We start from the raw sequence: 24491 nt of genomic DNA, 5'->3' as shown, positions 1-24491 counted from the left end.
CCGGGGGCCGGGGGCCATCCCCGGCACACAAATTAAAAAGTATTCATTTCTCGGAGAAGTTGCCGAGCGCGCTGCTCCGCTGAACTGAGCCTCCGTTTCTTTCTTTATTTATTTTCTGCTGCTGAGAATGAAATTGGAGGCGCAGGAACGCCGGAGCTGCTTTTCGCTCCGGTTGGTGGAAGAGGAGAGATGAACCTCACCCCCCCCCCTCCCCCCTCCGGAGACGCTGATCAGAAAGTGCGGGGGCGCCATGATGGATGACATTCAGCATGGACTTGCCAAATATGAACTTGGAATAAAATGGAGCCGTGTAATTTTGTGTGAAAGTTGTTTGTGTGAGGAGGCTGCAGCGGTTTAGAGCCGACAGGAAGCTGCTGGAACAGATTCACACTTTATCGCAGGTCACTTACTGACATCAACACTTCACCAGCTCACCTTCACTCACTTCCTGCTCTCATCTTTTATTCTGGCTTCATGCTTATATGCTAATGAGGGGGCGGGGCCACCGTATCCAGGGCAGGGATTGGTCCGCTGGTTGTGTCGGTGTTATTTAATCTGAATAAAATGGATCCGCTGGTGTCGCACTAAGGTTACAGACAAACTAGTTAGTGAACGAAGCAGTAAAACCATGAGCAAACAGGAAGCGGTCCAAGGAGCTCATTCATTGGTGGAGAAACTGTTGATTTAGCACTTTGAGATTTGCAAACGTAAAGTGCACCACAATTAAAATGCTTGATTATTATTATTATTATTAATGAACGAGCTAAAGTTTTCAATGATCACTTAAAGTTTTGTCGTCTGTGGAGGGTTCAACTCTTTGCTAACGTTAGCTGCAGGTTTGCTAACGTGTGTTTCTCCCCCATGATCCTCTGTGTCCTCATCCTGGTGTGTGAGTGACTGGTAGGTAGTAAAAGTGTTGGAACTGGTCCAGTAGATCACCTCAGCCAGCAGCCACCAAACGGGCTGCAATGGCTGCAACGTGATCCTTTGGGACAACTGCACCTGATCACAGTAGGTCCACTAAAAGAGCTTGTTTGATCCACTGACAGGCTCAGAGTGTTATTCTAAGTGTGTGACAGCATCATGGAAAGGATCCCTACAGAGAGAGACCTGGAAGATCCTTTTGGTTTAACCACAAACAGCACACACACCAGACTACATTCACTAAAACAGGGATTTTAGAGCTGCTGCTCTGCAGCCACACCTAAACACTGCAGCACAGTTCTCACTAAGAGATGTACTTCTCTATAACTTTTATTACTGTAAACCATGAAAACTGAAATGAACACTGAGGTTCAAAGTGTGACTGAAGCTCTACCACAGTAAAATGATCTACTGCTAACAACAGTGATGGTAATAATGGTGATACTGACTGAAACAGACCGCCTGAGGTGCTGGTGCTGCAGTGCAGGCCGACATCAGGGTGGAGATGGATGGAGATCCTCTCTGTTGTGTCCCACAGATGGTAATATCATTTACAATGGAGGCTGTCAGCTGGAGCCGCGCCAGACGCCTCCTTTAACAGCAGTTTGATCATCTGTAACTTTGGCCGCCTGTCAGTCGGTTTGGGGTTTTAAACAAAGTAAAAACTGTTCTGGCGATCAATCTGCTTAGATGATCGTCCGGGAGTTATTTAGAAAAGAGTCATCTGTCAGCGGGGAGAACGACGGAGACGATTCCACTCTGGAGCGTCTCTAAAAGATCAGTTTTAGTTTTACAAACTTAGCGTCCACACGAGACCTCAGACCAGCCACACCTTCGTAGTCATGGTAACGTCGCTGTTCGGTTAAGTTTAGGCTCTGAGACAGTTTGACCTGTAAACTGAAGCCTGATTGTTCAAACTGTTGCAGGTGAGAGAGCGACGTGAGCGGCGTGAGCTCGACTCAATCACTTATAGTGCTAGTTAGCTCACCTGGTGAGTCACCTGGTGAGTCACCTGGTTAGTCACCAGTTCTACGTCCTTTACTTCAGTCTACATAGAAGTGTTTTTATTTTATGATACTACATTGATCTGACCACTTTCACTGACTATAATCACCAAATAATTCATGGTGTGTTTTTGCAGGTTAAAATAAAACTTTATTGATCCTTTGGTCAGATTCATTGACATGAGCTCACAAAGGATCAATAACATCAGACAGATTCAGATTCAGAAGTACATTTTAATGCAGTAACATTTTATAATCCAGGTTTAATTCTATAATCCAAACTTGCACTGCACGTTTATTTATTTCGAACAAGAAGCGAAGAGTCTTCGTCCCCTCGGTGGATGTTGTTTCGTGTCTTGAATGAAGATCATCTGTTTCTGCTCCGTGTCGCCCCCTGGAGGGACGCAGTGTTCGCGCTCCGTGTCGCCCCCTGGAGGGACGCAGTGTTCCCGCTCCGTGTCGCCCCCTGGAGGGACGCAGTGTTCCCGCTCCGTGTCGTCCCCTGGAGGGACGCAGTGTTCCCGCTCCGTGTCGTCCCCTGGAGGGACGCAGTGTTCCCGCTCCGTGTCGCCCCCTGGAGGGACGCAGTGTTCCCGCTGTGGTCGCTGTTTTAACGGAGAGTTCTTGATGAAGAACGTCGGGGACAGAACGTCACGTCGCTGGTGTTCGATCGCAGACATTAATAAGCGATGGGCTGATAAAGGGCGGCTCCGTATATTCCGTATAGTCCGTCCCATCACGCAGCAGCAGCTACCTGCCGTCCGTCTGCGCTCGAAGCTTTAAACGTGTATTGTTCAACGTGACACGCTCAATTTATCATTAGTTGTGAGGCGAGAACGGATGAGTACACTTTCAATTTAGTTCCGCTGCTTTCTCCATTCATCACTCGCTCTCATCATCCATCATTCGCCGCGCTCAGATCCTCCCAAACACTCCCTCATAAGTTTAATGCAATTAATCTTCATGCTAAGATAATTTCATATTAATGAAGCAAGACGTTTATTTGATTATTCGTTTGATGAAGTTGCACTGAGGGCGGGGGGGTGTTGGTGCTGGGGGGTTGACAGGCTCTGTGTCGCCCGCTGAGCGTGAAAGTGAGAGGATGTGAGCGTGTTTCCCTCCGTGGTGTAAATAAACGCCCGCTGCCTTCACACCAGCAGCCCTGAGAAATTGGAAAAGTTGCAGCGATAGATAGGAGGTGACCTGGAAACAAAAGCAATCAGGGCTGGGGGAGGATGTGGGGGGCACGGCGGGGAGCGGCGGGGGGGGGGGGGTGGGGGGGGGGGGGCGCCGCCATCAGGCTGAAATCCAGGCGCCCTGTCAATAAAAGCAGAAATACCTTTGGAGGCTCGGGGCCGGGGGCAAAGAGGAGTCTGCAATTTCACACCTTCATGTACCTCAGCGGGGGACATTTTTCATGTGGCTCCTCCTCCTCCGGGGGGGGGGGGTCCTGTCATAACCACCTGAACGGAGGGACGGGATTGGACGACTGGACCAGAGGAGGTCAGCGGCGCTGCTCCTCCTCGTCCAATCACAACACGACCACATCATTATGTTGGGAGCTAAATAAACTGGAATCCAACCGCAGATCAATCAGTCCAGATCTTCAGACTCAGACAGAGCAGAGGATCAATTCTGACCAATTATGGCTGCTTTCATTAGTGTATGCAAATGAGCCTCATATCTCAGTGAGTGTGTGTGTTAGTGTGTGTTACCTGTATGAAGTGTGTGTTACCTGTATGAAGTGTGTTACCTGTATGAAGTGTGTTACCTGTATGAAGTATGTGTCTCTCTCAGGTGCTGTGAGCTCAAGCTAACAAATGATCAAAGGATCAAAACGTGTTTTCTACTGTTTTCTGGCATCATGAAGGCCCCTCCTGCTTCCTGTCGTACCTGCTCTGCTGCCTGTGGCTCCGCCCACGTCCTCCTCACCTGGTGCAGGTGTGCAGGTGAGCAGGAGGCCTCTGGTCCTGCTGCCTTCACACGCTCTAGCCTTTCTGTCCTGTGACTCTTTAGTGGTTGATTTCTGTGTTCTGGTTGTTTGATGATAATAAATCCTGCAGCTCACATTTATTATTGATCTAATCTAGATCTACTTGTTCTCTAATTGATCTAATTGTTCCCTAATTGATCTACTTGTTTTCTCTACATTATTGATGAGGCTCCGTCAGGCTGAACTTCAGTTCATTCAGAACAAACAACGGTTCCAGCACATAAAACAAGAGTTTCTCCATGAATTCATCTCTAAATAATGTGAGAACAGCCCCCCCCCCCCCCCCGCTCTGCTTAACAACAGAAGAATTGATCATAAAACTGTTGCTGCTGATTGACCGACTGATCGATCAGTCGCTTGTGTGTAGCAGCTGATCGGCTTCAGTTTGAATTCAGCAGCTTGAACGTTTCCAGTTGAAACTCTTTGCGTCGTTGGTTCCAAACACGCCGATCGATAGACCGATGGATCGATGGATCGATGGATCGATGGACTGATGGATCGATGGACCGACGGTCCGATGGTCCGATGGATCGATGGATCGATTGAATCGATGGATTGATGGTCCGATGGTCTGATGGATCGATGGACCGATGGACCGATGGTCTGATGGATCAATGGATCAATGGATCAATGGACCGATGGTCTGATGGTCTGATGGATCAATGGATCAATGGATCGATGGACCGATGGTCTGATGGTCTGATGGTCTGATGGATCGATGGATCGATGGACCGATGGTCTGATGGATCGATGGTCTGATGGACCGATGGATCGATGGTCCGATGGATCGATGGATCGATGGTCTGATGGATCGATGGACCGATGGTCTGATGGATTGATGGTCTGATGGATCGATGGATCGATGGATCGATGGTCTGATGGATCTATGGACCGATGGTCTGATGGATCGATGGTCCGATGGATCGATGGATCGATGGTCTGATGGATCGATGGACCGATGGTCTGATGGATCAATGGTCCGATGGATCGATGGACCGATGGTCTGATGGATTGATGGTCTGATGGACCGATGGACCGATGGACCGATGGATCGATGGATCGATGGTGCGATGGACCGATGGATCGATGGACCGATGGTCCGATGGACCGATGGTCCGATGGATCGATGGTCCGATGGATCGATGGACCGATGGACCGATGGTCCGATGGATCGATGGTCCGATGGATCGATGGACCGATGGACCGATGGTCCGATGGATCGATGGTCCGATGGATCGATGGATCGATGGTCCGATGGATCGATGGATCGATGGATCGATGGATCGATGGACCGATGGACCGATGGATCGATGGTCCGATGGATCGATGGTCCGATGGATCGATGGTCCGATGGATCGATGGATCGATGGACCGATGGTCCGATGGTCCGATGGACCGATGGACCGATGGACCGATGGACCGATGGTCCGATGGACCGATGGATCGATGGACCGATGGTCCGATGGACCGATGGATCGATGGTCCGATGGATCGATGGATCGATGGACCGATGGTCCGATGGACCGATGGTCCGATGGATCGATGGTCCGATGGATCGATGGATCGATGGACCGATGGTCCGATGGATCGATGGTCCGATGGATCGATGGATCGATGGACCGATGGTCCGATGGACCGATGGTCCGATGGATCGATGGTCCGATGGATCGATGGATCGATGGACCGATGGTCCGATGGATCGATGGTCCGATGGATCGATGGTCCGATGGACCGATGGACCGATGGACCGATGGTCTGATGGTCTGATGGTCTGATGGATCAATGGATCGATGGTCTGATGGATCGATGGACCAATGGATCGATGGTCCGATGGATCGATGGATCAATGGTCCTGATCCGGTCGTCGTGTCTCTGGCCTGATGTATCTGTGTTATCTTACAGCAGCAGCAGCTCAAACAGTCACTTTGTCCTCCTCTTATTTTTCTGAACCTGAAGCTGCTGGCCAGCGTTTAGCTGTGAGGCCTGAACATGGAGGCCGTGCCCCCCCCCCCTGCCTGTATTGATCCCCTCTGTGAGCTTATTGTAGCTCCTCAGCATCACATACATTACAGCAGCAGCACAGAATAGATGGCTGAACAATGTATTTAGAGGCATTACGCTCCAGCTAATGGCAAGCGTCAGGGAGGGGCCCTGAGTGATCCCCCCCCCCCCCCGGCGCTCGGTTCCCAGCACGGCAGCGTGATCTAAGATGATGTCCTCTGCAGACTACATTCACTCCCATTCAATTTAGAAACGTATTCATATTTACTCGGCGTACCTGCATTGCATTTGTATAGATCACTGGGGGGGGGGGGTAAAACTGAGCAAATCGAATCAACATATCAGGCCGCTGGTGCAGTGGGGGGGTCGTATGGAGTCCTCAGCAGGGGTCAGTCCGATGCCTTTTATGATGTCCCCCTGAAATCTATGTGAATCCCATTAGAGAGGAGCTGCAGACGTGCAGACACATACATCACAGTGAACGTGTGTGCAGCACAATCCCACCTCCACTATCGGCTTTAGATCCTATTAATAATTCACTATCTTGTTAGGGGAGAACAAACATTTCTGTTCAAGCAATTTGAGCTGCAGGATTGTTACCGGCGGCTCCGGCGCGACACGCCGAGGCTGCGGCCGTGAGCTCGGCTGTGTGTGGAAGAATAACTCGGTGCTATTTCACAGTCTCTGCTTTCTTTATTAAAGCGCCGTCACAGTAAACATGTCTCGCCTCCTCTTCCTCTTCCTCTTCGTCGGCCGCAGGACGGCCAGAGTTCAGGGTTATTGTCCCGGACGGGCGGCGGCCTCACGTGGTTAGCACTGAGAGGCTCTTTTTATTATTGATCCACTGGACCATTCTTCTCTCCATTCATGAACCCAGAAATCACCAAGAACGTCTCAGATCAGCTGTCGTTAAAACAGAGGAGCTGATAATCAGAGCGGCAGTGATGAGGGCAGAGCAAAGGTTTGGTAGAAAACAGGTAGAAAAGCTTTTATTAAAGTCAGGATGGTTTGTGTTCTAAAAGAAAACAGAAACAGGACGAGTTTAAATGTGAAACACACTTATTATATAATAATAATAATAATAATAATAATAATATTTAGTCTCTCTGTTTCTCTGAACGTTTGGACAAACAGTCAAAGCAGTAAATTCTCTGAGAATCTGGAAGCAGCTCTGGATTTAAACATCCTGCTGAGGAGGATGAAGTGATTGTAAAAACCTGATCAATAATCAATCAGTGAGCTGAGCTCAGCTCTGCATGCTTTAACGTTCAGTTAGAACTCGTTCACTGGTTCCACTGGTTCCACTGGATGGTTATTAACACACCAACGGATCAATGGATCAGTGGATCAATACAAACGTGCGTCCTGATTGGAACCATTAATCTGATCAGCAGCGTTACTTTAAAGTCATCTGATCGTAGATTTACTTTATTGATTTTTACCAATAAATACAGTGAAGTGAAAAGATTCTTTTTCCGTCAAAAGCTTTTTTATTCTAAAGCACAAAATAAATATCAGCCTGATATTAAACTAATAGATTAATTAAAATATAATTTAAAGGGATTGAACGTGAGACACTTCACTACTTTTCAGATGGAAATATGTTGTGTTTTATTTTTATTTATTTGACAGTTTCAGACCATTAAAACGAAATCAATAATCAATAATCACAGATTGAAGCACCTGCAGTGCATAAAGTCGTTCAGATTAATTTAATGAAGTATTTCTACACTTCACTGCTAATTAAAGCACCTTAATGACCAGACGTCTCATTAAAGCTTTTCACCGACATTTTTCATGTAAAGCCTGAAACGTTTGGATCATTTCTGATCAATATTTCTGATCAATATTTCTGATCAATATGTTATTTAGATATTTATTTCAGTGGGAATGTTTTTTTCTTTTTTAAATGTGCTGCATAAATAGAGTGGATCAGAAGTGTTTCCGTCTGAGGACCTGATTGAAAACAGTTTAAAGATCTGAAGATTCGATGTGTTTGATTTTATTTATTTTATCTTTAAGAGAAATAAAATGTTTATTAACGACTTCCTGTCTGACTCGTCATGTGACCCCCACCGAAAACTGCTGCTTTATGTTCATGTTGGAAAATAATTATAATATTATATAGAATATTATAATGATATTATATATATCATAATTATATTATATATAATATTATAATTATATTATATAACATTATAATTATATTATATATATTATAAGTATATTATATAGAATATCATAATTATATTATATATATTATAACTATATTATATATAATATTATATATATTATATATAACATTATAATTATATTATATATATTATAATTATATTATATATATATCATAATTCAGAGACACTGTCTGTAAACAGCACAAACATATTTCTATTATTTTCTTCTTGTCTTTTAATTATTTCTACTTCATTTCTTATTCCCCCTTTTTTACTTTTCTATTCTCCCTTTATTAAATTAATGTTTCTGTTTTTTTCTGTTTTATTATTTTAGATTTTGACATTTTAGATCCAGAGTCTCTTCCACTTTAATTAACTGTTTCATTTAGAAAATACTAATTATTTTACACCAGTTATCTGGTCAAGTTATATTTAATGAGCAGGAATATTTGTATTTCTTCTGCAGTTGTTTTAATCATGATTGTAGTTTTTGTGTGTTTCTCTCTGAAGGTTTATTTAATACCTGACGGTCAAACACTCGACTCCTTTAAAACATCCTCGTGTCCTTTTCTCTCTTCACCTCTTTGCTCAGAGACACTGGTGGAGGAGCAGCGTTTAAAAAGAATCAACATTTAAGACACCAGAGATGCTCAGAGAGGAGGAGGAGGAGGAGGAGGAGGAGGAGGAGGAGGATTGTGCTGTCATGTAGCGCCTCCTGCTGGTGGAAACACGCTCCTACACATATAAGGAAGAGAAATAAAGAGCTTTGTAATCAGACTTTCACAATAAGAGAACAGACCAGCAGACGCCTCCAGCTGCTGTCTGAGGTTTCCTGGTCGAGGTCACATGAGATCACTGAGGATCAACCCAGGACAGAAGACGATCATCCGGGGGGGGGTCGCTCAGCGTCTCCTCCCTGATTTCACTGCAGAGTGTTCGAGTCGTTCAGTCCCACGATGATGCTGCTGTACATCTTCTGCTGCTCCTCTTTATACGAGTCCTTCACTTTTCCTCTCTTCAGCCCTCCGTCCCTGTGAGACACAAACAGTGAACCACTGAAACACTGAAGACGTCCTCTGCTGCAGGATTCAGCCTCACAGTGTTATTCTGAGTGTGTGACAGCATCATGGAAAGGATCCCTACAGAGAAAGGATCCCTACAGAAAGGATCCCTACAGAGAAAGGATCCCTACAGAGAGAGACCTGGAAGATCCTTTTGGTTTAACCACAAACAGCACACACACCAGACTACATTCACTAAAACAGGGATTTTACGGTGACTCCAGCTGTCAGATAGATGTAGAGCAGTAAGAAGTACTCTGATTTACTCTGACATGTGGTAGAGTAGAAGTAGAAAGTGGCATGAAAAGAATACACTAGAGTAAAGTACAAGTACCTCAGTTGTACTAAAGTGTAACGCAGTAATCAGAGTATTTAGAGTGTTTTCCTGCTCACCAGGCCAAGTCCAGCAGTCCTCCCTGATGAGCGATGGCAGACTTCACCCTGCTGGCAAACTGAGCAGCATCCTCCCCATCCTGAGTACACAGAGTACACAGAGAGTACACAGAGTACACAGAGAGTACACAGAGTACACAGAGTACACACAGAGTACACAGAGAGTACACAGAGTACACACAGAGTACACACAGAGTACACAGAGTACACACAGAGTACACACAGAGTACACAGAGTACACACAGAGTACACACAGAGTACACACAGAGTACACAGAGTACACACAGTCCTCCTGCAGGAAGCAGCTCTCTCGGTTGGCTTCTGTAAAGTTAAAGTCACATGACGCTTGATGACGTGATGCAGGTTCCTGCAGAGCGTCATGCTGAGCTCACTGACTGTTTGGGAGGTGCTGCCCCCTGCAGGCACACAGCAGGAGGTGCAGCAGCTCTGAGGGAGCTGTAATAAAAACACCTGGTGTGTTTTACCCAAACACCTCAGAGACTCTGACCACCACCCTCACTGGTGATTAGAGCCACAGCTGACAGGAATCAGTCTGAATACTAGATATTTACATATGTGTGTGTGTGAGTGTGTGAGTGTGTGTGTGTGAGTGTGTGAGTGTGAGTGTGTGTGTGTGTGTGTGTGTGAGTGTGAGTGTGTGTGTGTGTGTGTGAGTGTGTGTGTGAGTGTGTGTGTGTGTGTGTGTGAGGTGTGTGTGTGTGTGTGTGTGTGTGTGTGTGTGAGTGTGTGTGAGTGTGTGTGTGTGTGTGTAGTGTGTGTGTGTGTGTGTGTGTGTGTAGTGTACCTGTATGGTCATGGGGGGGAGGTACCACACGTTGACGACGATGGCCCAGCTGGTCATCATCCGCAGCAGGTAGCCGACCATGTTGTATTTACTGCTGTTCCAGAAAGCGTCACCGAAGCGGGGGTCGTACTGACACACGGGGGGGGGCACACAGGTAAACATGGTGTTTTTAAACTGAGGCCTGACAGACCTGGAAGATCCTTTTGGTTTAACCACAAACAGCACACACACCAGACTACATTCACTAAAACAGGGGTTTTAGAGCTGCTGCTCCATCAGTCAGAGTGTGTGTTTGTGTGACTTTGGTGTTTTAAAGTGTTTTGTGTTTTAAAAATTGTGGTTATTGTTCAAAATTCTACATTTTAATTCTAATAATATGACTTTTTCCCTTTAAATCTCAGATTTGACTCCCCACTCACTGTGTTTTTAATTCTCCATGATAAAAACAGGAACATGTAACCCAGACCAAGTAGGCTACTCTGTAAAGGAGGCCTAGTTGTGTTTGATTGGATAGTTGGGCTGTCAGTCTGAATTCATGGGCCAATGGAGGCGCCCCTTTGGCCCCGCCCTACACCTGTGCAGCAGGTGAATCCAAGCATGCATGCACTCAGACATGAAAGCCCTGGAAGAACACACACTAGCATCCTCAGCAAAGAATTGCACCTTGAACTGGAATCCATGTGCAAATACCAACCGAAGTGGTGAGTGAACCCTGTCACCTCCTACACCAACCAAACCCTGCAGATTCACTTCACATTAAACCCAAGTTTAATGTCTTTACCTGTTCACCTAAACAGGTCAGGCTTTTGGTGGACCTGGTGGACATGATGGCGAGCTAGAGAAGAACCTCTGAACAAACCTCCCTGGTCTGGAGTAGGCCTCCAGCCTGGTCTGGTGTAGGCCTCCAGCCTGGTCTGGAGTAGGCCTCCAGCCTGGTCTGGGGTAGGCCTCCAGCCTGGTCTGGAGTAGGCCTCCAGCCTGGTCTGGAGTAGGCCTCCAGCTTGGTCTGGGGTAGGCCTCCAGCCTGGTCTGGGGTAGGCCTCCAGCCTGGTCTGGTGTAGGCCTCCAGCCTGGTCTGGGGTAGGCCTCCAGCTTGGTCTGGGGTAGGCCTCCAGCCTGGTCTGGGGTAGGCCTCCAGCCTGGTCTGGAGTAGGCCTCCAGCCTGGTCTGGTGTAGGCCTCCAGCCTGGTCTGGAGTAGGCCTCCAGCTTGGTCTGGGGTAGGCCTCCAGCCTGGTCTGGTGTAGGCCTCCAGCCTGGTCTGGAGTAGGCCTCCAGCCTGGTCTGGTGTAGGCCTCCAGCCTGGTCTGGAGTAGGCCTCCAGCTTGGTCTGGGGTAGGCCTCCAGCCTGGTCTGGTGTAGGCCTCCAGCCTGGTCTGGTGTAGGCCTCCAGCTTGGTCTGGGGTAGGCCTCCAGCCTGGTCTGGAGTAGGCCTCCAGCCTGGTCTGGGGTAGGCCTCCAGCCTGGTCTGGGGTAGGCCTCCAGCCTGCTTGGGTGCTGGCTCAAACCTTAGGACTGCTGTAATGGAAGCGTACTGTGCCAACGAACGTCTTTTTCCCCCTCTTCATTTTTTCCTCTCCTTGAGATTGAGAAGGACTTTAAAGGGACATTATTGTTTTTTTCTCTTGTGTGAATTTTGTTTTTTGCATATTTGAACTGTTGGAACTTATTTATTTTTACTTACTTACTGATTGTGTAATTTAATTCCTTGCAAGGTTTTATGTTTTGTACATTTTCTCGTTCAATTTATTATTCTTGCTGTTTTCCCTGATTTACATCAAGCGCTTTCTGTTTTAATACAGTTGATAAAACCAAAAAAGAATTGGGTTGGTTCATTGGTTTTCCTCCAGCTCCGTAGCCGAACCTTAATTAGCCCTGTTCTTTAGTTGATGATTTATTTATGATTTAATAGTGTGTATATATATATATATATATAAACACAATTTAATTTACAATATTTCATCATATGTGTTACAAACACTTCAGACTGTCGTTACCTTGATGGTGACCGGGTAGATCGTCCCTCCGATCTCAAAGCTTCCCTTCTTAAACATCATGACCGACGTGTTGTTGATGCAGGTTCCTGTTTCAGACGCAGACAGAAGTTAACCGACCATAAAAACCACCCTCCTCCTCCTCCTCCTCCTCCTCCTCCTCACAGTGGACTCTGACCTTCAGGGAATATCAGGATGGGAAGTTTGGTCTTGGCTGCGACGTGAGCCCTCAGCCTGCAGACAGAGGAGCAGATCAGGGTGAGGACACCATCACCATCACCAGCTTTAGTCTTTAATCCACCTGCCTGGTAAACATCTGGTCCTGAACCTGACCAGCTGCCTGTTTGACCCCTCTGGGGCAGAAACTGCTCCAACTATTCTGTTTTATCTTTGGTGTCAGTGGGTAAACATCCCATAATACCCTTCACCATGCTGTAGATCAGCTGCTCCGAGGGAAACTCTGGGTCCTGTTTCGACACAGAGAGGCCCTGACAGCTCCAGCTGTTCTCCACAGTTCTACGGGATAAAGGAAGCAAACAGGAAGAGTGGTGGAATGTTCCTTTACATCAGCAGCTGAGCAGGACGCTGTACTTTCAGAATAAAGGTAAAGAAGAGAACTTTTTATGGAGGTAAATGTCGTCAGAGCTGAACTACAGCTGAAGGAGCACTTCTTCTTCTTCTTCTTCCTCTTCTTCTTCTTCCTCTTCTTCTTCTTCTTCCTCTTCCTCTTCTTCTTCTTCTTCGCCGTCTCTTTGGGGTTTCAGAGTGGTGGGGCCGCTCAGGTCCTCCTGGTCCTGATCCACCCTGGACTCCCTGTAGACCAGAGAGACGCCTGCAGCCTTTGTTTCCTCTTAGTCTACTTTCAGTGTGAAGTTGTTTCTCTCTGTGAAGTCTGATCAGCTGCTGGAGTCTGATCAGCTGCTGGAGTCTGATCAGCTGATGGAGTCTGATCAGCTGATGGAGTCTGATCAGCTGCTGGAGTCTGATCAGCTGCTGGAGTCTGATCAGCTGCTGGAGTCTGATCAGCTGCTGGAGTCTGATCAGCTGATGGAGTCTGATCAGCTGCTGGAGTCTGATCAGCTGCTGGAGTCTGATCAGCTGCTGGAGTCTGATCAGCTGATGGAGTCTGTCAAACTGACTCACTGTAGATCATCTGTTTACCTCACAAAGGGAACTGAGAGCTGTATTGATCAGCAGATCTTGCCTCCGTGCCTCCGTCAGTGATTCATCATCACATACTGATTATTTCTGCTTCTCACTAAAATCACAGAAGTAAATAACTAGTAGTGTTTTAGCTCAGAGCAGCACGACTGATCCCTACGTCAGCTGGAGATACCTGTCTTTGATTGACACCTTATTGATATTCTAGACTTCATGTGCCCTCTCAGGGTCAACAAGGTTCTGTCTCCTGTCTCCTCACCTGCTGGTCACGGCGTGCCGGTCCTTCATCTCCGACCTCTCGAACCACACGTGAGGACACGACCTCACCATGGACCTCTGGATGACCCCCATCAGGCCCCCGTGGATCTGACCCACCTGTGGAGCGCAGAGCGGCGGCATGAAGACATCTGGAAAAAGAGACGCGCTCGGTTTCAGTGACCGCACTCACCATGGCGTAGCAGCCGTCGTTGGCCAGGATCACCACATCGATCGGCGTCGTGTGATTGGCTACACAGATTCCTCCTTTCTGAGGCTTATTTTCTCTGGAGGGACAAGAAAGTAACTGCAATCACAACCAGGTTTCAGCAAACGTACAGAGGTATCTAGTCCTAAGGGTCCCCACATTAACCTGAGGGGCCGTCAGATCATTAATGTTGGAGGAGAGAAGCAGAAGTTCTGATACACAAGCCTGCTCTCAGCCTCTGGACTCTCTAACCTTTGTTTTTTAGAGAAACAGCCGTTATATCGCTCTCTGCACACACACCAGACTCCATTCACAAAAACAGTGATTTTTCCTCACAGGACACAGGAGCTGCTGCTCTGCTGCTGCCTCCATCATATACTGTGTTTGTGTTATTGTGTCATTTGCAATCTGAACTAAGCCTTTAAAACACCAAAGTCACACAATAACACAATCAGGCAGCAGATTGAAGCAGCAGAAGACCAACAACTACAGTGTAAAATTACTGTTTTTGTCAATGGGGTCTGGTGGCTGCTTGTCGTATCTTACAGGTCTTTGTTTGTTAACAGCTCCTGGTGTGTGAATAAAGTTCCTGAAAGACTGACTTGTTGTGGTAGTGGACGGTGGCTGACAGTCCTCTGGCACAGATCCTGTAGCAGGTCAGATGGACCAGCTCGCTCAGCCAGTTCTTCGCACTGGAACACAGACAGGAAAACACACGAGGGTTCAGCCGAGAGGATCAGAGATCAGAAACATCAGAGGCACAACTCTCTCATTACTTCTGAGGTGTCTCTGTGTGTTGTGTCTGTACTTGCTCTCCGGCAGAAACCCAACCAGAGTCGTGCCGATCACGAGCCACGAGAGGCCGATGATGGCCAGCGTGATCCTGCAGGGACACAGAGGGAGGAGATTTAAAGAGATCGACTGTGGAGGTGGAGTGGATCTCCTCAGCTGACTCCTTCGACCGATCACTGGTGAGATGGAACATTTTATGCAAATCAAATCTGGAGATATGAAAATAGCTTTTGGACAGTGTGCCCCCCCCCTGACCTGAGAGGGAACAGGACACAGTAGCGTACGAAGACGCCGACTCCCCAGATGACGGTGAGGCGCAGGCTGATGTAGCGGAAGTTCTGGTTGGTCCTGGTGAGGAGGTTCCAGGAGGCGAGCTCCTCGGAGGAGAAGCGCTGCGTCACCTGGTCGTCCACGATGCTCTCCACGCCTCTTTTGGAGAAGTACAGGACGTCGCTCAGAGAGAACTCCCCCGCCGCCGCCGGGGGCCGGGAGCTCCTCAGCTGCCCCATCTCCTCCTCCATGGAGCCCCCCCCTCGCTCGATGATCCCTGGGACACAAACACAGACGAGCCGCTGTGTCAGCAAAACAGTCTAATTGTGTGACTTCCCTTCACTTTCTTTAAATGCTCTACGCTCCATCTGCCCCAGGCCTCCATGTTTCCTACCTCTGTGACAGGATGGAGGAAACAGAGGAGGCGTTTCAGTGTGCGTGAAGGGTTAAACATTAGTGAGAGGTCAGCGTCCTCGTGATCCTCAGACTGGTTCTACTTAAACATAATGTGCACTGTTTCTCTGCTCAGGCTCCTCTTAATCTCATTTCAAGCTTTACAGAGAGGCTCCACCACAGAAACCACACGTGGAAAACTGAACTTTAAGCAGCTAATTATTGTTACAGCACTAATGCTAATACTGCTGCTGCTAATAATAATAATCCATTATCATTATTATTGTACAAACATACAAATACAGTGTTAAACTGGGCCTTATTTTTACATATTGTGGATACAAAATGACTAGTAGGTGCAAAAAGTTTTGGAATTGGTCCAGTAGATCACCTCAGTTGGCAGACAGCATTATGGAAAGGATCCCTACAGAGAGAGACCTGGAAGATCCTTTTGGTTTAACCACAAACAGCACACACACCAGACTACATTCACTAAAACAGGGATTTTAGCTCACAGGAGCTGCTGCCTCCATCAGTTAGTTTGGTGTTTTAAAGGGTTAATTTAGATCCAACACAGTATATGTGTAACACACAATAACAACCAAAGTCACACAATAACACAAACACACTAACTGATGGAGGCAGCAGCAGAGCAGCAGCTCCTGTGTCCTGTTCTCTAAAATCCCTGTTTTAGTGAATGTAGTCTGGTGTGTGTGCTGTTTGTGGTTAAACCAAAAGGATCTTCCAGGTCTCTCTCTGTAGGGATCCTTTCCATGATGCTGTCACACACTTAGAATAACACTCTGAGCCTGTCAGTGGATCAAACAAGCTCTTTTAGTGGACCTACTGTGATCAGGTGCAGTTGTCCCAAAGGATCACGTTGCAGCCATTGCAGCCCGTTTGGTGGCTGCTGGCTGAGGTGATCTACTGGACCAGTTCTGGCTGAGGTGATCTACTGGACCAGTTCCAACACTTTTACTACCCACCAGTCACTCACACACCAGGATGTGGACACAGAGGATCATGGGTAGAAACAGGGGAGTGACCCTTTAACACATTCAGTGTGCAGCATAAGTATGATTTGAGGAAGCAGCAGGATTTATTATTTTTATCATTAAATCTCCAGAAGGAGGTTCTGAGTGTTTGGCTGCAGTCAAACAGCAGGAATCTGACCAATGCTGATATTCTGAGCTTTGTCTGTGTCTCTGTTTAAACTCTGCAGACTCTCAGTGTGTTTGGCTGAAGTTATGTAATCAGCTATTGCATCATCATCCTGGGACGAGCCATGTGCTTTTAGGCCGACACACACACACACACACACACACACACACACACACACACACACACACACACACACACACACACACACACACACACACACACACACACACAGCGTCACATGATCGATGTCTGCAGCCGAAACAAATCCGTCCTCCAGCAGGACACGATGTCCTGAGAGCTGCTGCCTCCTCTGACTGGAGCTCCAACATCCTGAACCTGACGAAACTTTTAGAATTTCACTTTTTTGCTCTGAATCTAAACTCCAGGACGTAAAGATGGAGGCTGGTGTGAGTGCAGAGGGAGCAGAACAACCACTGGCCTCTCGATCGGAACATCTGCTGAATATTTTCCTGATTAATCGTTTTGTTCGTCCCTTCAAATGTCAAAATGCCAAAAACACATGACAGGACGTATTCTGTAAGAAGCACCAGTCTTCAGAGCCTCAGACTGATGAAGTCCGTCTGACTAGAAACTGATGGGTTTCGGCCCCACCTGTGATGTCACACAGGGATCTGTTGATCATGTGACCTTGTCAGACGTGTTTTTTACAGCAAAATATTTCTCCTTTAAAACAAACTGGGACAAAATGACCCAGAAAGCATGAGATCGTCTCCACAGACTGGATCCAGGTGATCGTGTGTGCGTCGTCACTAATGAATACAGGAATGGTTGTTTTCCCATATTTAGAGGTCATGTGACCCCTGTGGAGTAACCTGAACATCTCCTGACAGTGAAGGTGGACTGACTCACCGTTGGGCAGCGGTACGGGCACGCTGGGCTGCTCCCGCCGTCCCCTCTGGATCCGTAACGTGGCCCACTAAAAGACACAGCGGTTATTTTCAGTCGACCTCTGACACGCTGCCTCCTGCTGCGCGTTTCATAACTCTGCAAACATGTTAAGTAAGGAGCGACGAGGGCGACCCCGAGGTCTCCTGGGGACAGACCGTCTGCACCACAAACCGCCGTTACCTCCAGGATCCGGACCAGGATCTGGATGTAGACCCCCGTGACCCCCAGGGAGAGGCCAAACATGGCAGGCAGCATGATGAGGAACACCACCACAAAGATCCACGCCTGGAAGACATCCAGAGCCACGCCCCACAGGTCCTCCATCGCCGGCAGCTGACGCAGCCTCAACTCTGCAGCTCCGAGGTCACGGCATCATCTGCACCAGACTCCATGTGATTTTCTGCTAATTTAACAGAGCCGTGCTGTGAGGCGGACTGTGATGGACTAAATAACTTTATTACACACTGTGATACTTTGGTTTTGACCAAATACTGCAGACAGTCATCGACCTCAGCAGCACTCACACCTCAGACCCCCTTTTTGATCATTATTTCATTATTTGAGCCATTTTTAAACCAAAAATGATGAATCTTATCCTCCAGAGTCTCAGATCTGTTTTCTGTCAGTAAACTGAATGTTTTATATATTAATACACCGATAATAATTATAATAACGAATAATTAAATAAAAAAGAACATGATTTAACATTTTGTCTACATTTTACTTTCAATTATGTTTAATTACATTTAATCCCGCGTACTTGTACTTTACTTGAGTATTTACACCCTGTGTACTTGTACTGCGCTCCTCCTCTGAGGTAAATATCAAACTTTGAGTTTGTAGATTCATATTTTCAATAGAAAACATTTGATTATCTGCTGAAATATGAATCTATTTATAGTTAACTAATATCAGCTGGTGAGGATGGAGATCCTTTAACACTTCATCTGCTGGTTGATTTATTTGTTTCGTGTGTTTTTGTATCGATCGAAGTTAACTAGTGACTGAAGTCATCAATAAAGTACAAGTACCTTAACATTGTATTAGTTTCAGCACCTTTGAGTAAATGTACTTAGTTACTTTCCACCACCAAAAATAACAAGAAGCACAAAATAAATATAATTCCATATTTTCCCTGTTTTCTGTCAGTAAAACTGGTTGTTACACCTGAATAATCAATAATAATCAATAATAATCATAGAATAACATCTTATTACCACAATTAAAAAGAATTTAACATTTTGTCCGACGGTCCCTGAACTGCTCAGACTTTCAGCACAGTGTACTGATCATTTTTCTCTTTCTAACTTTGAATGCAGAACTTTTAGCTCGTACAGGAGCATCTTTACACTGAGGTATCAGTACTTGTACTTGAGTAAAGTACTGCAGTATTGTAGTATTGTAGTATTACTACAGTACTGCAGTACTCCTGCAGTAAAAGTACCTCGGCTGGTGTCCGCCAGCTCCAGAGCAGCAGCAGAACCGTTAGTCGAAGTATTTCTGAAGTAAAGTAGAAAAAGAAAACACCAAACCCAGACAGCAGAAGTGTTTCAGCTCAGGTAAATACCTGGGGGGGGGGGTGTCAGCAGGTCCAGCACACTTTAAAGTCCTGTTGAAACAAACCAAACCAGCGTCCTGTTCCCGTGCTGGAGCCGCTCCGGTGGGCTGGTCCAACACGCCCCTCCGGGAGCTTCTTCACGACGAACTGCGCTGGAAAAACGCAGGATTTTAGCTGCGGCTCTGCTGCGCTTCAGTGCCGCTTCTGATGAGATCTGATCGGCCAACGGGCAACATGGCGGAGCCGACGGTCCGTATGTCTGGGATAGTTTTAGCTTCTCTCATGTTCCAGCATGTCAACAGCGACTCAGACGTGGTGAGACACACATTCATGCCTTGTTAAAGCCGAGAGATTTTCAATGGAGCCCGCTGTGGGGTTAGTTAGCTAGTGGAGGAGGGAAGCTAGCTAGTGTCCCCGCGTTATGAACAAAGTTTTAAGGTGCTTGTGTCTTGGTTAATTGTTTTATTGTTAAGGATTCAACCTGTATTTGTGGCAGTTGAGACATTTCTGTCATTTATGTGAAGCTAAAACTCCCACCACGACTTCACCACTACTTTTTAACAGGAGGAGTCAGTCTGATCCACCAGACTCTGTTCTAATGTCTGCTCATTTAAAATCTCCCAAATATTTACACCGTGTGAAATATGAACAAATGCATTTTAAAACTCACGCTGGTCTGCTGGTACATTCGGCAAATGTATAATTAAAGAAATGATTCTAACATGAGTTAATTTAAACATAAAGCACTGGCAGTGTGTGCAGTCTATGTGTGACGCTGTTCCACCAAATCAGACTAAAACAACAGAATTTTAAATGTAATTCGTTGCACAGGGCTGGAGTCAGCACACCATCACCATCTCACCTGTGCTTCTGTGTAACTGAGGGTCAGACACGTTCTGTAAAATATTTACATTCACCATATCATCTCTGTTGTTTGTGTGTGGTCTCTGTGCAGGAGGGCCTGGTGCTCGGAGAGAGTAAATTTGAAGAGCAGGTGACCATCAGTGACTCTCAGCCTGATCACATTCACATCGAGGAGATCTACAGTAAGTGAAACCCTGTCACACGCTGTGTTAAATCCTCTCTGTCGCATCATAAAGTATTTTTATTTCCTCCACAGATGTTCAGAAGCACATCGCCTGCCACAAACTGCACGAGTGAGTACAGGACAGGAGATGATCTCTTTATTATCTGATCAGTTTATAAGTCACAGCAGTTGTTAAAGGAGAACTCTGGTGTTGCTCTCTTCAAACACACCAGACTCCATTCACAAAAGCAGTCATTTTAGTCATATTTAGAACACAGGAGCTGCTGGTCCACTGCTGCCTCCTTCACTTAGTTTTTTGCACTATTATGTGTTACACGAATATTGTGTTTGAGCTGAACAAACCTTTAAAACACCAAAGTCACACAATAACACAAACACACTGACTGATGGAGGCAGCAGCTCCTGTGTCCTGTTCTCTAAAATCCCTGTTTTAGTGAATGTAGTCTGGTGTGTGTGCTGTTTGTGGTTAAACCAAAAGGATCTTCCAGGTCTCTCTCTGTAGGGATCCTTTCCATGATGCTGTCACACACTTAGAATAACACTCTGAGCCTGTCAGTGGATGTTTTGATGTTCTTAATGTCATGTGATGTCCTGATCTGTGTTTGTAGCTTCTACAACAGTGTTGGGGAGGTGAACGTGGACGCTGTGAAGAAAATCCTGGCTGACAATAAGCAGGTAAAATAAACCACAGTGATGAATAATTTGAAGACTCTACTGGAGGATTTGAGATGTTTAGTATCTCAGATGTTTGGTGTATTACCGTTTGCAGGAGAGTGTGATTGGCTGGTACCGCCAGCGCAGGAACACGGATCAGCAGATGACGTTCAGAGAAAAGATCATCCACGAGAAGCTGAAGGGATCTCTGTCCAACCCTCACATGATCTTTTTGCTGGTGACGCCCAGCAAGCTGACGCCCCCAGGCTCCACCCACAGGATGGAGTATGCTGCCTTCATCTCACGCAGCAGGTGAAGAAGACTGAAGCTCCTTTTGGTTTAACCACAAACAGCACACACACCAGACTGCATTCACTAAAACAGGGATTTTAGAGAACAGGACACAGGAGCTGCTGCTCTGCTGCTGCCTCCATCAGTTAGTTAGTTTAGGTTGTTTTATGTTCTACAGATATTGTGGTGGATCTGAACTGACCCTTTAAAACACCAAAGTCACACAATAACACAAACACACTAAGTGATTGAGTTAGCAATAGACCAGCAGCTCCTGTGTCCTGTTCTCTAAAATCCCTGTTTTAGTGAATGTAGTCTGGTGTGTGTGCTGTTTGTGGTTAAACCAAAAGGATCTTCCAGGTCTCTCTCTGTAGGGATCCTTTCCATGATGCTGTCACACACTTAGAATAACACTCTGAGCCTGTCAGTGGATCAAACAAGCTCTTTTAGTGGACCTACTGTGATCAGGTGCAGTTGTCCCAAAGGATCACGTTGCAGCCATTGCAGCCCGTTTGGTGGCTGCTGGCTGAGGTGATCTACTGGACCAGTTCCAACACTTTTACTACCTCCCAGACATTCAGACACCAGGATGAGGACAGAGTGAGTGTTTGTGTGTTTTGAGCTCTGATGTTGATGTTTCCTGTGAAGACGCTTCCTAAATGTCCCCGTGTTGGTCAATAATCTGGGTTTACTGGAGCAGCTGGCGTACTGGAAGGTGTCGGCTCCGTGCTCCGCAGCAGGTTATGCCCTCACCATGAAGAAACACAGGTACCCCCCCCCCCAATGAACGACAGCTTCACTTCATTGTCTGCATATCTGCTCGTGTGACTTCACTTCTTCTTCTGTGGTTTCAGCTCCAAGTTCTTCTCCTCCAGCGGGCAGCTGAGAGACGTCGCTGAGGTGAACAAGATGAACGACTCTCTGCAGTCGGAGCTGCAGGTGAGCAGCAGGCAGGTGTGATTAGAGTGTGTTTGAACCTCCACACACACGCAGTCAGTCACCGTGTGTGTGTTTCCCGTTGGACAGAAAGCGTGCAGCGAGGTGGAGGAGAGCGAGCGCCTGGTGGAGACTCTGCAGGCCGACATCTCGGCTCTGAGGAGGAAGCTGAGGGAGAAGAAGCAGAGCGGAGCAGGAAAAGGTTCAGACCGTCTCTTCCTACACCTAGTTTGTCATTTAGCGTTTGACTGGAAGGGATGCAAAAAGCCTTAAACCCCCCTAAATGATTTTTGTCCCTCCATCTTGGTCTCTAAGTGACTTTTGTGTCTCAGCAGCAGATGAGGACGCCCCCCCCGAGCAGAAGAACACCCTGCTGCTGCATGAAGCTGTCAGAGCTCTGTTCGCCTGCTCTCCGCTCTTCCTGTCCCACACTTTGACCCTCGATGCCTTTCCCGTCCCCGACGCCCGCTGCGGCCCCGGAGACGATCCCTCGACAACGCCGGCCCCCTCCGACCCAGCGGACGCTCAGGAAGCGGCGCCCTGCCTGCTGCGGCCCGGCAGGACCAACTGTCGGAAGAGACTGAAGGAAATGCAGGCGGGGAGGGAGAGCAAACGCAGGAAAAGCTCTTCCTGATGTGACACAGCGTCTGAGTGAACTCTTATCTGCTCCTTTTTCATGGAAACCAAACTCCATCTGGTTTTCAGCACTTTGTCTTCACAGGAAGCTGATTTTAAAAGTCAGATGACACAGATATGCTGACCGGTCTGTCAGGAAGCAAGTTAAAGTTGGTGTACAGTTGTTTTCTATGTTGTGACGATTGTTAAGATAATAAAAATGTTCTTTTTGTCACAAGCCTTAATTAATAGAAACAAGCTGCATGTTTACAGTGACACACAGCTTAGTTTAACATGTGCTGATTAGCTGTAGAATCCATCTGAAGAACCGCTCTCTTAAATCGGCTAGAAATTACATTGAGTTTGGTGGACATCATCATCATCCATCAAACAGCCAAACGGGTTTCTTTGGAGTGAATCTATTATCAGGAGAGAGTGAATAAAAACAACTACAAATCAGTTTTATTTAGAGTTTAATTAGAATATTAACTAACCTGATAAACCTGTCTTGTTATAACTGACACACACTTTAACAGACAAATGACAAACACACTGATCCACTAATCCGACGGTTTGGCCCCACAGACGTTTGGATCCCTCATGAGCTGTGGATGTTTGTGGGTCACCGGCATGAAACCTGCAGGAACAAAGAGGGTTGAAAATATGTTCAATAAGATGGATCCAGAGTTCTGTGGTGTTTTATAGACTCCAAGAACATCTGAGTGATGAAGTCCATGTCCTGGTGGACTCTGGACAGGACTCAGGTGATGTGGGGGGGCGTACCCATGGCGTGAGCTCTCTTTATAGCTTTGGAGATTTCCTTCTGTTTCCTTCCACACAGGCCTGAAAAACAGAACAGACGACATGAATGAGCCTGAAAACTGTTTTTATCCACAACATCTCCACTGTGCCGACGTGCAGCTGCTCACCTGTGATGTGTCGGCCGTAAATCCTGCCGGTGTGGGGGGAGATGAACTGAGACAGCAGCTGTGGAGGAAAAAAGTCATAAGTTATTTCATTTCCCTTAACTGCCAAACCGGAAGCCACCTCCAGCGTCCTTCATGTCCACTAAATACACTCAGACATTATTTGGCCTCTGATCCACTGCCAGACAGGTAAATGTGCTCCTTTACCTCCAGGTGTCTGCCTCACCTGGATGTTCTTGTAGTCCACGGAGACGTTGCAGAGAACACATCCTTTCTGTGGCTCTTTGAACGGGTTCTCCATCTTCACCAGCTTCAGCACAGAACAACATCATTTCATGGTTAAGTCAGTCTGTTAATACCGACATATTTATATATATATTTCTGTAATAAATCAGCACGAGCACCCACCACGTCCTCGCTCCGCAGGGCTGCACCTGAAGCGGCCGCGAGGCTTCTTGAACCTGCGGGAGCAGATTCACATTTCTGTAACAGCTGGCTAGCGTTAGCGTTAGCATTAGCAACATATTATATATGTTATATTTAACACAAGAGACGTTGGTTTATTTTAGACTCACTGCGCTCTGTAACTCATTCACACAGATTAGAACCATTCTGTAGCCTTACTTGTGTTTCCATGCGGGGATAAAACAGGTTTTAGCCTCTGTAACCCTCTCAGAGCGAGCAGCATTTTGACCTGACACAGGACCGGATGTTGTCAACAGGGACTTCCGGCCCGTCGGTGGGTTTTCTGATTATAGTTCCTACCACTTTTAAAGTTCGTGTGTGTTAATTAGAGGTAAATTACGCATCTAATTTAGCTTTATTCACAAATTCAAAATAAATGGGCTCTTTGCATTTTTTGTACTGGTTGATGTTACGTTTCTGGAGTGAATACTTTTGGCTCAAGGTTCAGATTTAATGTTTTGCCGGAAGAGATTAAATGTTACTCTCTTAAAAGATACAAGTC

General features: G+C 46.7%; 3 protein-coding genes across 5 annotated transcripts; 1 reads left to right on the top strand and 2 right to left on the bottom strand.

Annotated features, from left to right (window-relative positions):
- Positions 1-8331: 8331 nt before the first annotated feature.
- Positions 8332-17893, bottom strand: gpat3 (glycerol-3-phosphate acyltransferase 3). The gene is made up of 12 exons (XM_070850508.1): positions 17677-17893; positions 17458-17524; positions 15019-15310; positions 14780-14854; positions 14574-14663; positions 13957-14050; positions 13768-13883; positions 12526-12581; positions 12351-12436; positions 10356-10484; positions 9551-9630; positions 8332-9127 (listed from the first exon to the last, which is right to left on the bottom strand). The coding sequence occupies exons 1-12, from the start codon at positions 17818-17820 to the stop codon at positions 9019-9021; spliced, it is 1338 nt and encodes a 445-aa protein (XP_070706609.1). The 5' UTR covers positions 17821-17893; the 3' UTR covers positions 8332-9018.
- A 1392-nt stretch (positions 17894-19285) lies between these two features.
- Positions 19286-22793, top strand: abraxas1 (abraxas 1, BRCA1 A complex subunit). 3 transcript variants are annotated; one of them, XM_070850759.1, is made up of 9 exons: positions 19286-19369; positions 20010-20100; positions 20175-20211; positions 20711-20777; positions 20872-21068; positions 21696-21815; positions 21902-21986; positions 22074-22185; positions 22322-22793. In XM_070850759.1, exons 1-9 carry the CDS (start codon positions 19289-19291, stop codon positions 22615-22617), a joined length of 1086 nt encoding a protein of 361 aa, XP_070706860.1. In that variant the 5' UTR covers positions 19286-19288; the 3' UTR covers positions 22618-22793. The 3 variants fall into 3 exon arrangements, with proteins under 3 accessions (XP_070706860.1, XP_070706859.1, XP_070706858.1); XM_070850758.1 differs by having other exon boundaries at positions 22319-22793; XM_070850757.1 differs by having other exon boundaries at positions 22316-22793.
- Positions 22794-23054: 261 nt separating this feature from the next.
- Positions 23055-24233, bottom strand: mrps18c (mitochondrial ribosomal protein S18C). Its single transcript, XM_070850907.1, has 6 exons — positions 24149-24233; positions 23933-23985; positions 23751-23834; positions 23528-23585; positions 23382-23441; positions 23055-23235 (listed from the first exon to the last, which is right to left on the bottom strand). Exons 1-6 carry the CDS (start codon positions 24210-24212, stop codon positions 23159-23161), a joined length of 396 nt encoding a protein of 131 aa, XP_070707008.1. The 5' UTR covers positions 24213-24233; the 3' UTR covers positions 23055-23158.
- Positions 24234-24491: the final 258 nt, after the last annotated feature.

The sequence above is a fragment of the Pempheris klunzingeri genome, chromosome 19, assembly GCF_042242105.1.
Source record: "Pempheris klunzingeri isolate RE-2024b chromosome 19, fPemKlu1.hap1, whole genome shotgun sequence".
In the NCBI taxonomy this organism is placed as follows: domain Eukaryota; kingdom Metazoa; phylum Chordata; class Actinopteri; order Acropomatiformes; family Pempheridae; genus Pempheris; species Pempheris klunzingeri.
The sequence above is the reverse complement of the archived record's forward strand: the minus strand, read 5'-3'. Positions and strand labels throughout refer to the sequence as shown.

Bases quoted from the DNA above. Each gene is read 5' to 3' on its own strand.
- gpat3 (XM_070850508.1), bottom strand. From the start codon at position 17,820: ATGGAGGACCTGTGGGGCGTGGCTCTGGATGTCTTCCAGGCGTGGATC. The intron at 14,855-15,018 runs GTCAGGGGGGGG...GTGTCCCTGCAG, and splicing joins TGTGTCCTGTTCCCTCTCAG to GATCACGCTGGCCATCATCG. The intron at 10,485-12,350 runs GTAACGACAGTC...CCCGTGTGTCAG, and splicing joins TCTACCCGGTCACCATCAAG to TACGACCCCCGCTTCGGTGA.
- mrps18c (XM_070850907.1), bottom strand. From the start codon at position 24,212: ATGCTGCTCGCTCTGAGAGGGTTACAGAGGCTAAAACCTGTTTTATCC. The intron at 23,835-23,932 runs GTGGGTGCTCGT...TCTGTGCTGAAG, and splicing joins CCCTGCGGAGCGAGGACGTG to CTGGTGAAGATGGAGAACCC. The intron at 23,236-23,381 runs GTACGCCCCCCC...TTGTTCCTGCAG, and splicing joins AAAGAGAGCTCACGCCATGG to GTTTCATGCCGGTGACCCAC.
- abraxas1 (XM_070850757.1), top strand. From the start codon at position 19,289: ATGGCGGAGCCGACGGTCCGTATGTCTGGGATAGTTTTAGCTTCTCTC. The intron at 20,101-20,174 runs GTAAGTGAAACC...TTTCCTCCACAG, and splicing joins TCACATCGAGGAGATCTACA to ATGTTCAGAAGCACATCGCC. The intron at 20,212-20,710 runs GTGAGTACAGGA...CTGTGTTTGTAG, and splicing joins GCCTGCCACAAACTGCACGA to CTTCTACAACAGTGTTGGGG.